This window comes from Homarus americanus, unplaced genomic scaffold, assembly GCF_018991925.1.
Source record: "Homarus americanus isolate GMGI-L3 unplaced genomic scaffold, GMGI_Hamer_2.0 scaffold59578, whole genome shotgun sequence".
Lineage (NCBI taxonomy): Eukaryota > Metazoa > Arthropoda > Malacostraca > Decapoda > Nephropidae > Homarus > Homarus americanus.
In genome coordinates, this window is record NW_024712913.1 from 4,480,420 (window position 1) to 4,502,295 (window position 21,876).

General features: G+C 48.9%; 1 protein-coding gene across 1 annotated transcript in view; it reads left to right on the top strand.

The window, feature by feature from the left end:
- Nucleotides 1-2,634: 2,634 nt before the first annotated feature.
- Nucleotides 2,635-21,876, top strand: part of LOC121864601 (innexin shaking-B-like) — a gene marked incomplete in the record, with an annotated part of 93,315 nt that continues 74,073 nt past the window's right edge. Inside the window, 1 exon segment of the mRNA XM_042363679.1 lies at nucleotides 2,635-4,853. Within this exon segment, the coding sequence (XP_042219613.1) occupies nucleotides 4,607-4,853 (247 nt within the window).

Here is a 21,876-nt window from a genome sequence, read left to right on the forward strand (position 1 = left end):
CTCATTTTCGTAATATTTACTTCGGTTTTGTGTTGATCTTAATCCCTTTGCAAGTATCCCAGAAGCTCCTCGCTGCCCCCTATAGCCTGTTGTTGTCTTGATGCTATATACAGAGTGACTCCTGGTGACTCCTCCCTCGCCCTCGTGGTCCCAGTCAGCACCACTCCTCTCGTCCCCATGGTCCCGGTCATCACCACTCCTCTCGTCCCCATGGTCCCAGTCATCACCACTCACTCACGGAACACAATACTCATCATTCTCATAACTTGCAGTGACTCCTCATAACACGTTATATATCTCTCATCTTATCTGGGATGATCAAGAGGGTCAGGCTTCACTTCATCATGTTGCTCTCCCGGCCCTCCTCTGGCACTGTCTAAACACCTAACCCAAGACTGGATACTTCAGTCGGTGTGGTAGTCATCGGCCCTGGACCACCACCTCACATGTGGCTGAGTCACTAACTCCTTTCTTATATATATATATATAATAAATCAAGAGGGACCTCTACGTTTCCTCTTATTGATAGAGAGTTTAGTGTTGTAAAGACCAGCGATTGTTCTCTAAATATCACCAGTCATCACGCTATGGAAGTTAACCTCTAGAAACAAGCACATATATGTATACAACTTATACATCTTGTTGTATTCTCTGCCAAGGTGCCGTGTTTACCAGATTCAGTTTAGAGGATTGTGTGTGTGCTGTCTGGGCCACAAATACTGGTGATACTTACAGAGCAGCGCCACTGACTTGTGTAGCTGAATACTGTTAAGTATCCAACTGCTTCACCGTGTTGCCACCTCCTGCCCCCACAGAGCACCAACATGACCACACTCACTCGACAGCTCCGCCCACCTGAGCTCGGACACAGATTACGGTTATACAGGAGCACTTTCTTCTCTGTCCAGCTGCTGCCTGGCTGATGATGCACAGGTACCAGTGTCTGTAGAAAGTGTTGTGGTGTGTAGTGCTCCTCACCCACGTGTGTTGGTCCGTCCCTCACTATACATTGTACACCCGTCATTCTCTTTAGTTTATGGACATATGTTACTCCTCTCATGTGTACCCTTTCGTAGAGTGTACCTGCCTCCATAGTGTACCCTACCCTGTACTGTACCTACCCCTGTTGCGTACTATGTTTTGATTATGTATCCAAGCTTGTAATGTACCCTGTTTCATAGTGTACCGGATCAGTTAGTGTACAGTGTCTGACTCCGTGTTATAACTAGCTCCATTGATTACTCTGCCCCGTAGTGTGCCTTGTACCTCTTTGTGTACCCTCCCCTTGGTATACCCTACTCCATAGTGTACCCTACTCCATAGTGTACCCTTCCCACAGTGTACCCTGTTCCATAGTGTAGCCTACTCTATTTTGTACCCTACCCCCTTACTGTACCCCACCCCTCAGTATAACCTACCCCAAAAGTATCCCATAGTGTGCCCTACCCGGTTGTGTACCTTCCCCATAGTGTACCTTACTCCCCACCGTACCTTACTAGCAAGAGTTCATATTCAGTAAAATGATCACTGAGGGAGTTCTGTAACAAAGGATTAATTAATATATAAATTCCATCCTAAAGAACACAAAGAAACAGTGTCTCCTGAACCACTCTTTGGAGTCTGCCGAGTTGATTAAAAGTGACGCCTCAAAACATGAAAAATTCACCTTTTATCAAGTTTAATTTTTACATTGACAAGACTCGCAGCGAAGTACAGCAGCTATTAAAGTCCGTTCGTCTCTCTCCCAGAACCACGAACCCCAAGATTCAAACTCATGAATAACGAAACATTTATGAACAAAATTATGTATCAGTCTACTGCTTCGGGTTCACGAGTCTGAATCTCTCGGGGTTCGTGGGAGGAGAGTCTGTGCCTACGTTATGGAAGTTGTTTTTGTGGTAATTAAGCCACCCCCCCCCACAAAAAAAAAATCTATGGCGGAAGCTTGGTGGTGAAGAATCATTGTTTTTGTACATAGATCAGGTTTGTACTGCTACTTGAATTGGTAAAAATGTTGCAATACAAGTGAAGGCATCTTAGTACTTTTAATCACCTCTCGAGTTTCAGTAGAATTTAGTCTTAAGAGGACTGAAAACCACATCTGTTGCAGTCCGTAATCTTAAATGTGTTCTCCGAGAAAGATTATCTTTTGCCAATACAGCTTTCAGTCATCGCCATCTGTGTGTAAATCTCTGTCTTCAACTTAAATCCTCATCATCGTTTTTATTTCGTCGTCTTTACCTTAATTTTCTCATTCGTCATCGTTCTCACTACAGCTCCGTAACCCAGTGCAAAAATACATTGTCAGAACTGTAGCGTCCTGGTGAACGTTCATTGACAATCGCCTCCAGGAGTGTTGGTAACACCCCCTCCCCCCCCCCTATCGTGCATCTCTTGCTCATGTCTGTTGTGGCTCACCTCATCATGAAGGTACAGTCGCCTGCACTTTGACGTGGTACAGTGTCTAGCGTGTTTTGTGAGATGTGGCACCTGTGGAATGTTTATCTTCTATTGCGAGGTTCCTTACGGCCGTTTTGGGAGTTTTAATACGATGTAAACAAATTCAGACTTGCCACATCTCACAAAGCGCGCTAGACACTGTACCACGTCAAAGTGCAGGCGACTGTACCTTCATGATGAGGTGAGCCACAACAGACTTTGTATTGAGCCTTGTGTCACGTGTACAAGGTATTAATTGACGTCGCAGTTATCAAACACTACCTGAACTTCTTCATTTACTACACGTTCTTCTATGTACGGTAATTATCCAATTCATTGGCCTGAACGTGATTTAAGAATATTGCACTTCCAAGAGTCTCATTGTCCAGGGTGGTGATCAATCCCACATGGTTGTTAGTTATTGTATTTCATAGGAATGTGTGGATGTGTGGTAGAGTTGACATTCCACAATTAAGATTCCATTTTGAGAAGATTCGAATACTTACGCGTACTAAAATACCACTATATGCTCTAAATCTTTCTACCAATTCGTGTTAGTAAAAGCCCTTGGTCTTACGTTCAAAAGTAAAGGTTTTCAACTCATAAGCAACCAATACGGATTTGATTTTGTTAATTATAATAGAACTAACACCAACAATATAGGTCACTCCCTTCGCTTCGTGTTCCTAGAAGTTTATGAGGGATTTCGCTGTGAGTCTGGTGATGGTCACTGTAGAAACTAAACTAAAACGAAGGTAGATATTTTAAAAACTATTTCAGGGCATCTTTTTTATTGCACTTTACACAGTATAATAATCAGATCTTGATTCAAAGTCTCGATTGTGTTTTTTTCTGTTCTTGTGTGATTTATTTAATTATTAATCAATGCGAAATTATGGTTCTTCTACAAATTAATCCCGACTGTTACTCGCTGTGTAGTCTTCCCCCACTCTGTCCTGTTGTGTACCCGACCCTGTTGTTAGCTGTTGGTGTTAACTGCCCCGTTAGTGTTCACAATCATCTACCGGTCGGTCATTATGGCTACGATAAACCGGTTACAATGTACCTAGTTCTGACGTGTACCCTGACTGTACCCTTACCTACTCTGTACCCTGACGTGTTCTCTATCTTGGCCTATACTGCACCGTGACTTATCTGTATCTTGGGGCCTACTGTACCGTGACCTATCTGTACCTAGGGGGTCACTGTACCGTGACCTATACTAAATCATGGCCTCTACTATTCATTGACATATTAATATCTGACCTATAGTGTACCCTGACCTGTAGTGTGTACCCTGACCTGAAGTGTGTACCATAACCTGTAGTGTACCATGACCTGTAGTATCACTGACCTGTAGTGTACCCTGACCTATAGTGTACCCTGACCTGTAGTGTACCCTGACCTGTAGTGTACCATGACCTGTAGTATCACAGACCTGTAGTGTACCCTGACCTGTAGTGTACCCTGACTTGTAGTGTACCCTGACCTCTAGTGTGCCCTGATCTGTAGTGTACCCTGACCATATTAGTGAGTCTTGTTATGAAGAGATTCCATTCCGTCCCACTGAGTGTCGCCTACGCATGAGAGTGAGTACATAGAGTCCCCAGAGGAATCCCTAGTGTCCTTATCCATGAGTAGGACTCCTATAGACGGTCTTGAAGGATCCTAAAGCCTGGGCGACGTCTTGCAGGAGAATGTAGCAACAGCCTCTTATTCATGCTCGAGCTCCTCCTCCTCCTCCTCCTCCTCCTCCTCCTCATTTAGTCTCACCACCATTATCCTAATATCCTGTAGATGAGGTTCTCTGTAGGAGTGGAACATTGATAACGTTTTGTGTGGGAAATTAAACCCTGATCCTACAGAGTGCCGTGGGCCTCTATGCTTGTTATACATTCTTCATGACTTTTTTTTGTGTTTTAACCCCATTTTTTGCTGATACCTTCTCATGTTCTATAATATTTGTATCAGTTGTATGATGTGCTTCTTCTATACCTGATATCCTGCTCTGATATACAGGACAAGCTGAGCCAAGCGTTTTCTCATCTTCTTTTTTCTTTTTCTTTTTTTAACCTCTTGTACCTTTCTGTCTGTTCCCTCTTCTTTTTTATCTCCTCCTTCTACAGCTCCTTTTCTCCTCTTACTTCATTTCTCTGCGCAGTCTGGCATGACGTCCCTGCCCTTAATTTTCCAGGCAATCTGCTTCTATGCGCCGAGGTGGATGTGGAAAAATTGGGAAGGTGGCAAAATCCATGCCTTAATGATGGATTTGGACGTGGGTATCTGTTCCGAAGTGGAGAAGAAACAGAAGAAGAAGCTGCTACTGGACTACCTCGCCGACAACCTCAAGCATCACAACTGGTGGGCCTACAGATACTTCTTCTGCGAGCTGTTGGCCTTCCTCAACGTCGTGGGTAAGGATCACTATACTGTCTCTTCGTGTGTCTAGACATTATTATATACTCTTCGTCCAGGAGCCCCCCCGCCAGGGTTCCTTTACGTGTCTTAAAATAATCTTGTGCGATGCTTTGTGTGTGTGATATAACGTTACATAATGCCGTGTTGTTGTTTGTAAGGGAAGTTGTAGTAATTCGTGATAGTATTTATATATAATGGTAGTTGTAATTTACGCATGATAACGCTAAGTAGTTGACCTATTGGCTTTTATCATATGGTAGATGTGTGATATTGTCTGTTATGTTTTAGTACGTGGTGTTTTGTTTCGTTTTAAATTAACCATGAAAACCGAGTCAGTTTTTTAAAGATTCATTTTTGAATAGTGGGCAATATTTTTTGTTCTTTGTTAGTGGTAGATGTGTTAGTGGTAGATGTGTTAGTGGTAGATGTGTTAGTGGTAGATGTGTTAGTGGTAGATGTGTTAGTGGTAGATGTGTTAGTGGTAGATGTGCTAGTGGTAGATGTGTTAGTGGTAGATGTGTTAGCTGTAGAAATGTGAACTCTGTATCGACGCTGAACGAACACGTGAACAACAAAATGCAAAATTACTAAGCTAAACGAGCAGCTCAGTGAGACGCAAAGCTTCATTTGGTGGTAAGGTTGGGCGTGTCTTCCCGTACACGGTAAGTGGCTTGCGTTCAGCACCCAGTGTTGTTCTTGTTGCTTAATACTCGCCTCTATAATATATAATAAAAAATAGCGATAATGGTGTGAAGAAGTTAACTTGAAACTATAACTTATTGCCACATTAAAAAGTACCTCCCAACACTTTGAGCTGAATTAAAATTAAAAGTTGACAACTTAAGCCATAAAAGGCTCTCTGGCTCTCAGTAACTGTGGAAAAATACGAGTGTTTTTATTTCATACGACGCCGCCGCCCGCTGCTGTAATTACAAATACGTCTTTCATGAAATTCGAAATTCCCTCGTGTGATGAGAATTTCCGAAGAGAATTCCAAATATTTCTAAAAGTTTTAAGTTTATTGCAGTAGTGTAGGTAATTAGGAAACATAATTCACAGCATCTGGAGGACTGAGTAATGTCACGGATCAGTAGTAACAGATATCTAATTGGCTACTGAAGCTCGTGTGCTCAGGCGTTTAATCTTCGAGTGGTAAATGGATCACTCCGGTCCATTTACTTTGACTCCAATATTTTCCTTTTTCTGTTCTGTATTCTGTCTTGTTCTCTCATCACCCTGTCTGTCTGTCACTCCGGTGCTATGGACGGTAAGACTCCAGTTCAGCTACCCGTATCCTCACTCGCTTCACACCCAGTATAATAGTCAATTAGTCCCATTCTGTGTTGCTGTATTGGGGGCTGAGGACTAGAAGGGGCTTATGGACTCTCTCTCTCTCTCTCTCTCTCTCTCTCTCTCTCTCTCTCTCTCTCTCTCTCTCTCTCTCTCTCTCTCTCTCTCTCTCTCTCTCTCTCTCTCTCTCTCTCTCCCATTGATCGATTTGGAAGTTTTAAACATAGGATGGTCAACGAATACAATTAACCTATGGAAAATTACATCGCCCTTGTCTATCCTAACTTCTAAAACTGTCATAATTCACCGTACAGATTGGCCCTAAATACTTCACGCTGCTGTACTGGTTATAAGCGGCTGTGTGTTTTATTCTGATATATAAACAGTTAATTTATTTGTACTGTGTGTGTGTGTGTGTGTGTGTGTGTGTGTGTGTGTGTGTGTGTGTGTGTGTGTGTGTGTGTGTGTGTTTTGTGTGTGTGTGTGTTTGTGTGTATGTGTGTGTGTAGAGACCAAAGCAAAAATCCACAGTGCATTTTAACATTCGATACTACTTTTATGCGAATTACTCAGTTTAATGAACCATATTTTAACGGATTTAACCAATTGGCGGACGACCATGCGAAAAAAAATTAAATTGAAATTGTTTTTTGTTTTTGTTTTTGCGGGGGGAGGAAGGGGTGAGTGGGTCATTAGTACTGTCTCTTAATCCAATTGAGTACAAGAATTTAACCCTGAGTACGTGTGTGTGTGTGTGTGTGTGTGTGTGTGTGTGTGTGTGTGTGTGTGTGTGTGTGTGTGTGTGTGTGTGTGTGTGTGTGTGTGTTTGTGTGTGTGTGTGTGTGTGTGTGTGTGTGTGTGTGTGTGTGTGTGTGTGTGTGTGTGTGTGTGTGTGTGTGTGTGTGTGTGTGTGTGTGTGTGTGTGCTTTGTTTCATTGCGAATATAAAATAGAGATGTCAGCAATGGTGTTTTTCTATAATATTGCTTAACATGCAGCAGTATAAGAGGGAGCGTTGGGAAGCTGCTACTGTCAGGCCAGCACCGTGGGGGAGCGGCTACCCAAGATTTATTTTATTGCATCTAAAACTTATAAAATATGAGCTAACTAAGGGTGTGTAGAGCGAGAAAATGCCTCTAGACGCGCGTTTTAGGTGATGTAGTGTCAGAATTTCATTTAAAAAATACCAAGGATATTTTTTTTTTCTTTACGCTAGAGAATAGTGAGGGAGAGGAGAGTGTGTGAACTCTGGATTTTCCCCCCTCATCTCACCACAACCACTATTATTACTACCACCATTATCACCACCACTATAACCACCACTAACACTACCATCATCATCAGTACTACCACTATTGTTCACCATTATCACCACCATCAACACTACCATCATCATCAGTACTACCACTATTGTTCACCATTATCACCACCATCAACACTACCATCATCATCAGTACTACCACTATTGTTCACCATTATCACCACCATCAACACTACCATCATCATCAGTACTACCACTATTGTTCACCATTATCACCACCATCAACACTACCATCATCATCAGTACTACCACTATTGTTCACCATTATCACCACCATCAACACTACCATCATCATCAGTACTACCACTATTGTTCACCATTATCACCACCATCAACACTACCATCATCATCAGTACTACCACTATTGTTCACCATTATCACCACCATCAACACTACCATCATCATCAGTACTACCACTATTGTTCACCATTATCACCACCATCAACACTACCATCATCATCAGTACTACCACTATTGTTCACCATTATCACCACCATCAACACTACCATCATCATCAGTACTACCACTATTGTTCACCATTATCACCACCATCAACACTACCATCATCATCAGTACTACCACTATTGTTCACCATTATCACCACCATCAACACTACCATCATCATCAGTACTACCACTATTGTTCACCATTATCACCACCATCAACACTACCATCATCATCAGTACTACCACTATTGTTCACCATTATTACCACCATCAACACTACCATCATCATCAGTACTACCACTATTGTTCACCATTATCACCACCATCAACACTGCCATCATCATCAGTACTACCACTATTGTCGCCACCACCACTACTATCACCAGCAGCTAGCACCAGTAGTACAGTATGGCTCACATTGTCAACATAATTACACAATAATTTTTAGCTGTTCCAGTATTCAGGCCGGAACAACTATTGTATTGCTGCTGTTGTTGTTTTAATTCTTGCTACACTTTACACGTTAGCTGACCTCGTCTGCTGACCACTTTACACGTTAGCTGACCTCGTCTGCTGACCACTCTACACGTTAGCTGACCTCGTCTGCTGACCATTTTACAAATTAGTTGACCGCGTCTGCTGATCACTTTACACGTCAGCTGACCTCGTCTGCTGACCACTTTACACGTCAGCTGACCTCGTCTGCTGACCACTTTAAACGTCAGCTGACCTCGTCTGCTGACCACTTTACACGTCAGCTGACCTCGCCTGCTGACCACTTTACACGTCAGCTGACCTCGCCTGCTGACCACTTTACACGTCAGCTGACCTCGCCTGCTGACCACTTTACACGTCAGCTGACCTCGCCTGCTGACCACTTTACACGTCAGCTGACCTCGTCTGCTGACCACTTTACACGTTCGCTGACCTCGTCCGATGTCCACTTTACACGTTAGCTGACCTCGCCTGCTGACCACTTTACACGTTAGCTGACCTCGTCTGCTGACCACTTTACACGTTAGCTGACCTCGTCCGATGTCCACTTTACACGTTAGCTAACCTCGCCTGCTGACCACTTTACACGTTAGCTGACCTCGTCTGCTGACCACACGTTAGCTGACCGACCTTTACGTTAGCTGACCTCGCCTGCTGACCACTTTACCACCTCGTCTGCTGGCATTTACGTTAGCTGACCTCGCCTGCTGACCACTTTATACGTCAGGCTGGACCTCGTCTGCTGGCCACTTTACACGTTAGCTGACCTCGTCTGCTGACCACTTTACACGTCAGCTGACCTCGTCTGCTGACCACTTTACACGTTAGCTGACCTCGTCTGCTGACCACACTCGGTGTTAAGTGTGGCTCATTCACAGCTCCAACTTGTCCTGAGATACATTGGGTCGTAGTGACTTTGTCGACTGTGAAATTACACCTGCTTTTGTTTGTTGACAAACACACACACACACACACACACACACACACACACACACACACACACACACGTACGTACGATGTTCGTTTATTTTGGTGGACAGTTTACTATCAGTAGACTAACTTGACCTATTGTGAGTGTTTTATGATACCCCCACCCTCCTCTCCTCCCTCCTTCTCTCCTCTTCATCCCATCCCTAGCTCCCTCCCCACATCACCCCCCCCCAACCCCTCACCTCACCCCAGTGTAAAAGTTCTCCTGTTTAATTACCGGAATAGTAAGCGTCCGTTACACTGTTTCTATTATTATTATTATTATTATTATTTTCATTTTGTTGCTTCACACGTGAGAGAGACCCGCCCGCTCACACACCCAATAAGATAAGATTTACCTGATAAGATGAAAGAAATCAGATGAAAAAATAAGTACTTTACAATCACTCATAAAAACTATCTTTACAAAATTGTGTTGAAAAAATATGATGCAACGGACGAAGGATTTTGACAACCCTACCGAGACAACAGGAGTCGCACTGTTCATTGTGAAATTCATCGATCACCCCGAGTATAGATAATTTTTTGAGTGACTGTACATTATGTATACCGGTATAACTCCTTATATGCAGCTAACCCTCGATCACTGTTGGTTTTGATATATCGAGTTATGTATCATCGTTCTATTGTCCTCTCTGAGTTAATGCACCCACCACGCTTCCCCCACTCCCCGTCTCAGTACAGAATAAGGTATTAGTTTTAAGTAAAGATAAATAAACAGGGTGTAGGGAGGGCACGTAGGTGTAAGGAGGGAGTGGGGGTGTAGGGTAGAGGTGCAGGGAGGGGGTGGAGGTATAGATGTAGGGTGTAGGGTGGAGGTCGTCTAGATAGGAGACGGTGTAGGGCGGCGCCTCACGCACTCCCTCGTCGTCATCAGTCGAATGGTTCAATCCCAGCGTTAATGGGTTTTCCTCTGTCGTAGTTCTGATTCCCAATTTTTTTTTACCGTGAAGCACCTCGAGTCCACGTCTATTTCTCTGCTATTTTCATACATGGAGTCAGTGAGCCCGGCTGGGAGATGCGTGGCTGGTGTGTGTGTGGCGGCAGCTGTCAGGCCAGGCGACGAGGGGAGGGCGTTCTTGCCACTCCCCGACGTCATGATTTCTGGATCGAAGGCGGGAAGTGCGGTCGTTTGCATATCAAAAGCACGAATGGAGTGACGAGCTTGAAATCAACTTTTCCTTTTTGCGCATTGCTTAACATATCACAACCTGAGGGTATATGATAACTACAAATTAGATTAAGTCTCTCGTTTGATAATTTTAAAATATAAAATTCCCAGGTTGTTTGATGTGAGTTAGATAGTTAGCAATTTGGAGCGTGAGTGTAGTTATGTCTCTGGAATTATTGATTAATAAATTTTTTTAATGGTGTTATGATATACGGAGTAATTATGAGCCTTAGGTCGGTTAGTGTGTGGTACATGGCGCCAATAACAAGTTTAATTTCTTGAAGCGGACAATGATGGTCGTGATGAGGAATTTTTCTAAATAATGTGATAGAATATTCTGCCAGTCTTCCCCCCATACTGAACCATTGACCATAATTGTCTTCCTGGAGTCACTGTCATCATCATCGTAGTCATCATCGTCGTAGTCATCCTCGTCGTAGTCATCATCGTCGTAGTCATCATCGTCGTAGTCATCCTCGTCGTAGTCATCATCGTCGTAGTCATCCTCGTCGTAGTCATCCTCGTCGTAGTCATCCTCGTCGTAGTCATCGTCGTAGTCATCATCGTCGTAATCATCATCGTCGTCGTAGTTATCATTTTTGTAGTCATCATCATCGTAGTTATCGTCGTCGTAGTTATCATCGTCGTAATCATCATCGTCGTAGTCATCATCGCAGTCATCATCGTCGTAGTCATCGTCGTAGTCATCATCGTCGTAGTCATCGTCGTAGTAGTCATCATCGTCGTAGTCATCATCGTCGTAGTCATCATCGTCGTAGTCATCATCGTCGTAGTCATCATCGTCCGTATACACCTTAAACACTTGTCTCAGATAAATTCCTTACACATCGGATATACAGTATATTTCCCCCTAAAATATCACCCACTGTCAAATCATCCCACACCGCGGTCCCCGGGTAAAAGTTACAGACAACCATTTACACCCGAACAGTATTTGTCAGGCAGCGACACACCCCACACACTCTTTTTTTAACTTCATCCTCCGGGAAACGCACTCTACTTCAATTATAAACTCGCAATGCAATAATACCAGCAAAAACACTTGCCTCTTCAATTTTTGCTTCTCACAACCATTCTACCTATACCCGTTTGTGTACAATACTGAACGTCCAGCTGTATGGATGGATGTATGTGTGTATGTATGTATGTATGTATGTATGTATGTATGTATGTATGTATGTATGTATGTCCTTCCTGTACACTGACGATTTAACCTTAAATTTCTGAGACCTGATGACGTGCCTCTTCCTCCTCCTTCTCCATTATGTCCTCCTGCCTGATGCTCCTTTGGCTTTCTATCTCTTAACCTGGGTCTTTGTCTTTGGCCAAGGCTGGTTAGTGTGTGAGTGAGACAGGCGTGCTGATGAGGAGGAGGGAGGAGAAAAGGTGTGTGTGGGGGGGGTACGTGGGTGGAGGAGTGTGTGTGTGTGGGGGTACGTGATGGGAGGAGTGTGTGTGGGGGGTACGTGGGTGGGAGGTGTGTGTGTGTGTGTGTGTGGGTACGTGGGTGGGAGGTGTGTGTGTGTGTGGGGGTACGTGGGTGGGAGGTGTGTGTGTGGGGGGTATGTGAGTGGGAGGGAGGTGTGTGTGTGTGGGGGGTACGTGGGTGGGAGGAGTGTGTGTGTGTGGGGGGTACGTGGGTGGGAGGTGTGTGTGTGTGGGGGGTACGTGAGTGGGGAGAGTGTGTGTGTGTGTGTGGGGGGGTGTGGGTGGGGGGTGTGTGTGTGTGTGTGTGGGGGGTACGTGGGTGGGGAGGTGTGTGTGTGGGGGTGCGTGGGTGGGAGGTGTGTGTGGGGGTGCGTGGGTGGGAGGGTGTGTGTGTGGGGGGGGCTGGTGGGAGGGTGTGGTGGTGGGGGGTGTGGGAGGTGTGTGTGTGTGGGGGGTATGGGTGGGAGGAGTGTGTGTGTGTGGGGTGGGGGGTAGTGGGTGGGAGGAGTGTGTGTGTGTGGGGTACGTGGGTGGGAGGTGTGTGTGTGTGGGGGTACGTGGGTGGGAGAGAGTGTGTGTGTGGGGGGGTACGTGGTGGGAGGAGTGTGTGTGTGTGGGGGTACGTGGGTGGGGGAGTGTGTGTTGGGGGGTACGTGGGTGGGAGGTGTGTGTGTGTGGGGTACGTGAGTGGGAGGTGTGTGTGTGTGTGGGGGGTACGTGGGTGGGAGGAGTGTGTGTGTGGGGGGGTGCGTGGGTGGGAGGAGGTGTGTGTGTGGGGGTACGTGGTGGGAGGAGTGTGTGTGTGGGGGGGTATGTGAGTGGGAGGGATGTGTGTGTGTGTGTGGGGGGGGTACGTGAGTGGGAGGAGTGTGTGTGTGGGGGGGGTACGTGAGTGGGAGGAGTGTGTGTGTGTGGGGGGGTACGTAGGTGGGAGGTGTGTGTGTGTGTGGGGAGTGCGTGGGTGGGAGGTGTGTGTGTGTGTGGGGGGGGTACGTGAGTGGGAGGGTGTGTGTGGTCCTGCTGGTTGCCCTCAACTAACTTAACAAGTAAAAGATACATGTGAACCATTCCTTTCTCCTCTTCCTTTCCTCTCCTTTCTCTCTCCCTGTCTCCCTCTCCTCACAACTTTTCTCCCTCTCCCTACCCTCTCCCTCACCCTTTTTCCCCCTCTCCCCTCACCCTTTCTCCTCCCTCTCCTTTCTCCTCCCTCACCCTTTCTCCCTCTCCCTCACCCCTTTCTCCTCTCCTCACCCCTTTCTCCCTCTCCCTCACCCTTTCTCCCTCTCCTTTCTCCCTCTCCCTCAATCCTTCTTCCTCATCCTTTCTCCCTCTCCTCACCCTTTCTCCCTCTCCCTCAATCCTTCTTCTCCCTCAATCCTTCTCCCTCACCCTTTCTCTCTCTCTCCCTCACCCTTTCTCCATCTCCTTCAATCCTTCTCCCTCTCCCTAACCCTTTCTCCTTCTCCGTCAATCCTTCTCCCTCTCCCTCACCCTTCTCCCCTCTCCCTCCCTCTCCCTCTCCTTCTCCTCCTCTTCTTCCCTCAGGGAAGAAGTAAGAGGAGAGGGAAGGAGGAGTGGTGAAGGGGGGTGTGAGGAGAGGGAGAAGGGAAGGAGGGGGATAAATGTGGGGAGGGGGAGGGAGGGAGGAGGAGGAAGGCTGTTCTAGGGTGGAAAAATATGAGATAATTGTCATCACAATGACGACCAGTGGAGGAGGAGGAGGTGGGAAAGAGAGGGAGGAGGAGGTGGTGGAAGAGAGGGAGGAGAAGTGGAAGGAGGAGGTGGAAGAGGGAGGATGAAGGTGAAAGAGAAGGAGGAGGAGGAAGAGAAGGTGGGGGAGGAGATAGAGAGGGGAAGTGGAAGAAGAGAGGAGAGGAGGAGGAGAGAAAGAAAGAGAGAGAGAGAGAGGAATGAACATATGAATGGAGAGGAGGAAGAAGAAGAGGAGGAGGAAAGGAAAAGGGGCAAGGAAGAGAATAAAGAAGGAAGAACCGCTAGGAACAGTTTAGGGAGCGAAAACAAAAGGGAGGAAGAGAATAGAGGATAAAAGGAACTGAAAGACAAGAAATAGGAAGAAGGGAGGTGACATAAAGAGAGGAGGAGGAGGAGGTCTCCTTTTTTTTCTCTAATCGGCCCATTTTCCCACGGTCTTACCTTTTTCCCCACCACTTCCTGGGACACCACTCAACCTCCACCAGACAACCAGACCTCCCCCAGACACCCTCCCAGACCTCCACCAGACCTCCCCAGACACCCACTCCACCAGACACCCTTCAGACTCCCAAACACTCCCCCAGACACCCTCCCAGACACTCCCCAGACAACCAGACACTCTCCCAGACACCCAAACACACCCCCCCAGACACCCAAACACTCCCCAGACACCAAAACCTCCCCAGACACCCAAACACTCTCCCAGACACCCCACCAGACACCCTCCCCAGACACTCCCCAGACAACCAGACCTCCCCAGACACCCAACCACTCCCCCAGACACCCAACACACCACCAGACACCCTCCCAGACACTCCCCAGACAACAAGACACGCCCCCAGACACCCAAACACTCCTTCAGACTCCCAAACACTCCCCAGACACTCCCCCAGACAACCAGACACTCCCCCAGACACCCAAGCACTCCACCAGACACCCTCCCAGACCTCCCCCAGACACCCTCCAGACACTCCCCAAGACACCAAACACTCTCCCAGACATCCAAACACTCCCACAGACACCCAAACACTCCCCCAGACAACCAGACACTCCACCCAGACACCCACACACTCTCCCAGACACCCAAACACTCTCCCAGACACCCAAACCTCCCCAGACACCCAAACCTCCCCAGACACCCAAACACCCCCCAGACACCCAAACACTCTCCCAGACACCCAAACACTCCCCAGACACCCAAACACTCCCAGACCCAAAAACCTCCCCAGACACCCAAACACTCCCCAGAACCCACACTCTCCCAGACACCCAAAAACTCCCCAGACACCCAAACACTCTCCCAGACACCCAAACATTCCCCAGACACCCAAAAACTCCCCAGACACCCAAACACTCCCCAGACACCCAAACACTCCCCAGACACAAACCTCCCCAGACACGCAAACACTCTCCCAACACCCCAAACACTCCCCCCAGACACACAAACACTCCCCAGACACCCAAAACCACTCCCCGAACACTAAACCCCACTCCCCAGACACCAAACCTCCCCAGACCCAAACACTCCCCAGACACCCAAACACTCCCCAGACGCCCAAACTCCCCAGACTCACAAACCTCCCCAAACACCAACCTCCCCAGACCCCAACCTCTGATACCCAAACCTCCCCAGATACCAACACCCCCAAACAGCAAACACTCTCCCAGACATAAACCTCTCCCAAATCCAGACCTCCCCCAGACACCAACTCCTCCCAGACACCCAAACACTCCCCAGACACCCAAACCTCTCCCAGACCCTGAACACTCCCCCAGACACCCAAACATCTTCCAGACACCCAAACATTCCCCAGACACCCAAACACTCCCCCAGACACCCAAACCTCCCCCAGACACCCACACTCCCAGACACCCAAACACTCTCTCCCAGACATCCAAACACTCCCCCCAGACACCCAAACACTCTTCCAGACACCCAAACCTCTCCCAGACACCCAAACACTCTCCCAGACATCCAAACACTCCCCCAGACCCCAACACTCCCACAGACACCCAAACACTCCTCAGGACACCCAAACACTCTTCCAGACACCCAAACACTCCCCAGACACCCAAACAGTCCCTCAGACACCCAAACACTCCTCCCAGATATCCAAACACTCCCCAGGCACCCAAACAGTCCTCAGACACCCAAACACTCCCCAGACACCCAAACCTCCCAGACATCAAACCTCCCCCAGACACCCAAACACTCTTCAAACACCAAAACACTCTCCCACACACCCAAACATTCTCCCAGACATCCAAACACTCCCCAGAACAAACACTCCCCCAGACACCCAACCTCCCCCAGACACCCAAACACTCTCCCAGACACCCAAACACTCCCAGACACCCAAACCTCTCCCCAGACACCCAAACACTCCCCCAGACACCCAAACACTCCCCCAGACACCCAAACACTCCCCAGACACCCGACAATCCCCAGACACCCAGACACTCTCCCAGACACCCAAAACCTCCCCAGACACCCAAACACTCTCCCAGACACCCAAACACTCCCCAGACACCCAAACACTCCCCAGACACCCTAACACTCTCCCAGATATCCAAACACTCCCCAGACACCCAAACCTCCCCCAGACACCCAAACACTCCCCAGACACCCAAACACTCTCCAGACATCCAAACACTCTCCCAGACACCCAAACACTCTTCCAGACACCCAAACACTCTCCCACACACCCAAACACTCTCCCAGACATCCAAACACTCCCCCAGAAACCCAAACCTCCCCCAGACACAAAACCTCCCCCAGACACCCAAACCTCTCCCAGACACCCAAACACTCTCCCCAGACACCCAAACCTCTCCCAGACACCCAAACCTCTCCCAGACACCCAAACACTCCCCAGACACCCAAATACTCCCCCAGACAGCCAAACACTCTCCGAGACACCCAACCTCCCCAGACACCCAAACACTCCCCAGACACCCAGACACTCCCCAGACACCCAGACACTCTCCCAGACACCCAAACACTCCTAGACACCCAAACACTCTCCCAGACACCCAAACACTCCCCCAGACACCCAAACACCCCCAGACACCCAGACACTCTCCCAGACACCCAAACACTCCCCAGACACCCAAACACTCTCCCAGACACCAAAACCTCCCCCAGACACCCAAACACTTCCCCAGACACCCAAACACTCCCCCAGACACCCAAACACTCCCCAGACACTCAAACACTCCTCCAGACACCCAAACACTCTTACAGACACACAAACACTCCCCCAGACACCCAAACACTCTCCGAGACATCCAAACACTCCCCAGACACCCAAACACTCCCCAGACACCCAAACACTCTCCCAGACACCCAAACACTCCCCAGACACCCAAACACTCCCCCAGACACCCAAACACCCCCCAAACCCCAAACACTCTCCCGGAACACCCAAACACTCCCCCAGACACCCCCTCCCAGATACCCAAACCTCCCCCAGACACTCAAACACTTCCCCAGACACCCAAACACTCCCAGACACCCAAACACTCCCCCAGACTCTAACCTCCCCCAGACACCCAAACACTCCCCAGACACCAAACACTCTCCCAGACACCCAAACACTCTCCCAGACACCCAAACACTCTCCCAGACACCCAAACACTCCCCCATACACCCAAACACTCCCCAGACACCCAAAACCTCCCCAGACACCCAAACACCCCCAAACCTAACCTCTCCAGACACCCAAACACTCCCCCAGACACCCAAACACTCCCCAGATACCCAAACACTCTCCCGACACTCAAACACTTCCCCAGACACCCAAACCTCCCCAGACACCCAAACACTCCCCAGACACCCAAACACTCCCCAGACTCACAAACACTCCCAACACCCAAACACTCCCCCAGACACCCAAACACTCCCAGATACCCCAAACTCCTGAATACCCAAACACTCCCCAAACACCCAAACACTCTCCCAGACACCCAAACACTCTCCCAGACTCCCAGACACTCCCCAGACACCCAAACACTCTCCCAGACACCTGAACACTCCCCAGACATCCAAACACTCCCCAGACCTCCAACACTCTCCAGACATCCAACACTCCCCAGACACCCAAACACTCTTCAGACACCCAAACACTCTCCCACACACCCAACCTCTCCCAACATCCAAACACTCCCCCAAACCAAACACTCCCCCAGACACCCAAACACTCCCCAGACACCCAAACCTCTCCCCAGACACCCAAATACTCTCCCAGACACCCAAACACTCTCCCCAGACACCCAAACACTCTCCCAGACACCCAAACACTCCCCAGACACCCAAACACTCCCCAGACACCCAAACACTCACCCAGACACTCCCCAGACACCCAGACACTCCAAACACTCCCCAGACACCCAAACCTCCTCCCAGACACCCAAGCACTCCCCCAGACACCCAAACACTTCCCAGACACCCAAACACTCCCCAAACACCAAACCTCCCCAGACACCCAGACACTCTCCCAGACACCCAAACACTCCCCAGACACCCAAACACTCTCCCAGACACCAAAACCTCCCCCAGACACCCAAACACTTCCCAGACACCCAAACACTCCCCCAGACACCCAAACACTCCCCAGACACCCAAACACTCCTCCAGACACACAAACCTCTTCCAGACACACAAACCTCCCCCAGACACCCAAACACTCCCGAGACATCCAAACACTCCCCCAGACACCCAAACCTCCCCCAGACACCCAAACACTCTCCCAGACACCCAAACACTCCCCAGACACCCAAACACTCCCCAGACACCCAAACACCCCCCAAACACCCAAACACTCTCCCAGACACCCAAACACTCCCACAGACACTCAAACCTTCCCCAGACACCCAAAACCTCCCCAGACACTAAACCTCCCCAGACTCAAACCTCCCCAGACACCCAAACCTCCCCAGACACAACACTCCCAGATACCCAAAACTCCCCGAACTCAAACACTCCCCAAACACCCAAACACTCTCCCAGACACCCAAACACTCCCAGACTCCAGACACCTCCCCAGACACCCAAACACCCCCAACACCCAAACACTCTCCCAGACAAAACCTCCCCAGACACTCAAACACTTCCCAGACACCCAAACACTCCCCAGACACACAAACACTCCCCCAGACTCACAAACACTCCCCCGACACCCAAACCTCCCCCAGACACCCAAACACTCCCCAGATACCCAAACACTCCCCAGATACCCAAACACTCCCCAAACACCCAAACACTCTCCCCAGACACCCAAACACCTCCCAGACACTCCCCAGACACCCAAACACTCTCAACACCCGAACATTCCCCCAGACACCCAAACACCTCCCCCAGACACCCGAACACTCCCTCAGACACCCAAACACTCTCCCAGACATCCAAACACTCCCCAGACACCCAAACACTCTTCAGACACCCAAACTCTCCCAGACACCCAAACCTCTCCCAGACATCCAAACCTCCCTAGACACCCAAAACACTCCCCCATACACCCAAACACTCCTCAAGACACCAAACACTCTTCCAGACACCCAAACACTCCCCAGACACCCAAACACTCCAGACATCCAAACCTCCCCAGACACCCAAACCTCCCCAGACACCCAAACCTCCCCAGACACCCAAACTCTCTCCCAGACATCAAACACTCCCCCAGACACCCAAACCTCTTCCAGACACCCAAACACTCTCCCAGACATCAAACACTCCCCCAGACACCCCAAACCTCACCCAGACACCCAAACACTCTCCCAGACACCCAAACACTCCCCCAGACACCCAAATACTCCCCAGACAGCCAAACACTCTCCGAGACACCCAAACACTCCCCAGACACCCAAACACTCCCCGAGACACCCAGACACTACCCAGACACCCAAACACTCCCCAGACACCCAGACACTCTCCCAGACACCCAAACCTCCCCAGACACCCAAACACTCTCCCAGACACCAAAACACTCCCCAGACACCCAAACACTTTGAACACCCAAACACTCCCCAGACACCCAAACACTCCCCCAGACACCCAAAACCTCCCCCAGACACCCAAAACTCCCTCCAGACACCCAAACACTCTTCCAGACACACAAACCTCCCCAGACACCCAAACACTCTCCCAGACATCAAACACTCCCCAGACACCCAAACAATCCCCAGACACCCAAACACTCTTCCAGACACCAGACTCCCCTGTCATCCAAATACTCCCCAGACACCCAAACACTCCCCAGACACCCAAACACTCCCCAGACACTAAACACTCCCCAGACATCCAAACACTCCTCCAGATACCAAACACTCCCCCAGACACCCAAACACTCCCCAGACACCCAAACACTCCCCCAGACACCCAAACCTCCCCAGACACTAAACACTCCCCAGACACCCAAACACTCCCCAGATACCCAATCACTCTCCCAGACACCCAAACACTCCCCAGATACCCAATCACTCTCCCAGACACCCAAACCTCCCCAAGCACTCTCCCAACATTCACCCAAACACTCCCCCAAACACTCCTCAAACACTCCTCAAACACTCCCAAACACTCCCCAAACACTCCCCAAACCTCTCCCAAACACTCACCCAAACAGTCCCCAAACACTTCTCCCAAACACTCCCCAAACACTAACCCAAAACTCACCAAAACCTCCCCAAACACTCCTCCAAACACTCTACCAAACGCTCCTCCAAACGCTCCTCCAAGCGCTCCCCAAACATACTCCAAACACTCCCCAAACACTCACCAAACCTCCCCCAAACACTCCCCAAACACTCCCCCAAACACTCCTCCAAACACCTCCCAAACACTCACCCAAACACTCCCCAAACACTCCCCAAATACTCACCCCAAACCCTCTTAAAACACTCCCCAAATACTCCCCCAAACACTCTCCCAAACACTCTCAAACACTCTCCCCAAACCTCCTAAGCACTCTTCCCAAACACTCCTCAAATGCTCCCAAACACTCACCAAACAAACTTCATCAAACACTCATCAAATGTTCCAAACACACTCCCAAATGTCCCCCAAACACTCTCCTAAACCTCCCCCAAACACTCACCCAAACACTCCCCCAAACACTCTCCCAAACACTCCCCAAACACTTCTCTATTTCCCCAAACACTCACCCAAACACTCATCAAAACCTCCCCAAAACCTCCTCAAACACTCTCTCCAGCTCATCAAGCTTCTCCAAACCCTCCCCAAACAATCAAACATCACCAAACACTCGTCCAATCACTCCCAAACACTCCCCAAACTCCTCCCCAAACACTCCATCAAACACTCATGAACACTCCCCCAAACACTCTCTCAAACACTCACCCAAACCTTATTCAAACACTCTCCCAAACACTCTCCCAAACACTCACCAAAGTCTCCCCCTAACACTTCATCCAAACACTCCCACAAACCTCTCCAAACACTCAACCCAAACACTCCCCAAACACTCCTCCAAACACTCATCCAAACACTTCTCCAAACACTTTCCCAAACCTTACCCAAACCACTCTATCACCATCAACCTCACCCAAACACTCCCAAACATCCCCAAAACACTCCACCCAAACACTCTCCCCAAACACTCACCTCCCCAAACACTCACCAAACGCTCTCCCAAACCTCCCCAAACATTCCCCCAAACACTCTCCCAAACACTCCTAAACACTCCCAAACACTCCCAAATACTCACCCAAACACTCTCCCAAACACTCCCCAAACACACTCCCAAACTCCTCCAAACACACCCCAAACACTCTCCAAACACTCTCAAACGCTCAACCAAACACTCCCAAACACTCCAAACACTACCCAAACACTCCCAAACACCTACCTAAACAACACTCCCAAACACTCTCCCAAACACTTCCCAAACACTCACTAAACACCCTCCCAAACACTCCCCAAACACTCCCCAAACACTTCCCAGACACCCAAACACTCCCCAAACACTACCCAAACACATTCCCAAACACTTCCCATACATTCCCAAACACTCCCAAACACTCTCCCAAACACTCCCGAACACTCCCTAAACCTCTCACTCAAACACACTCCCAAACACTCCCAAACACTCCCCAAACACTCTCCTAGACACCCAAACACTTAAACACTTA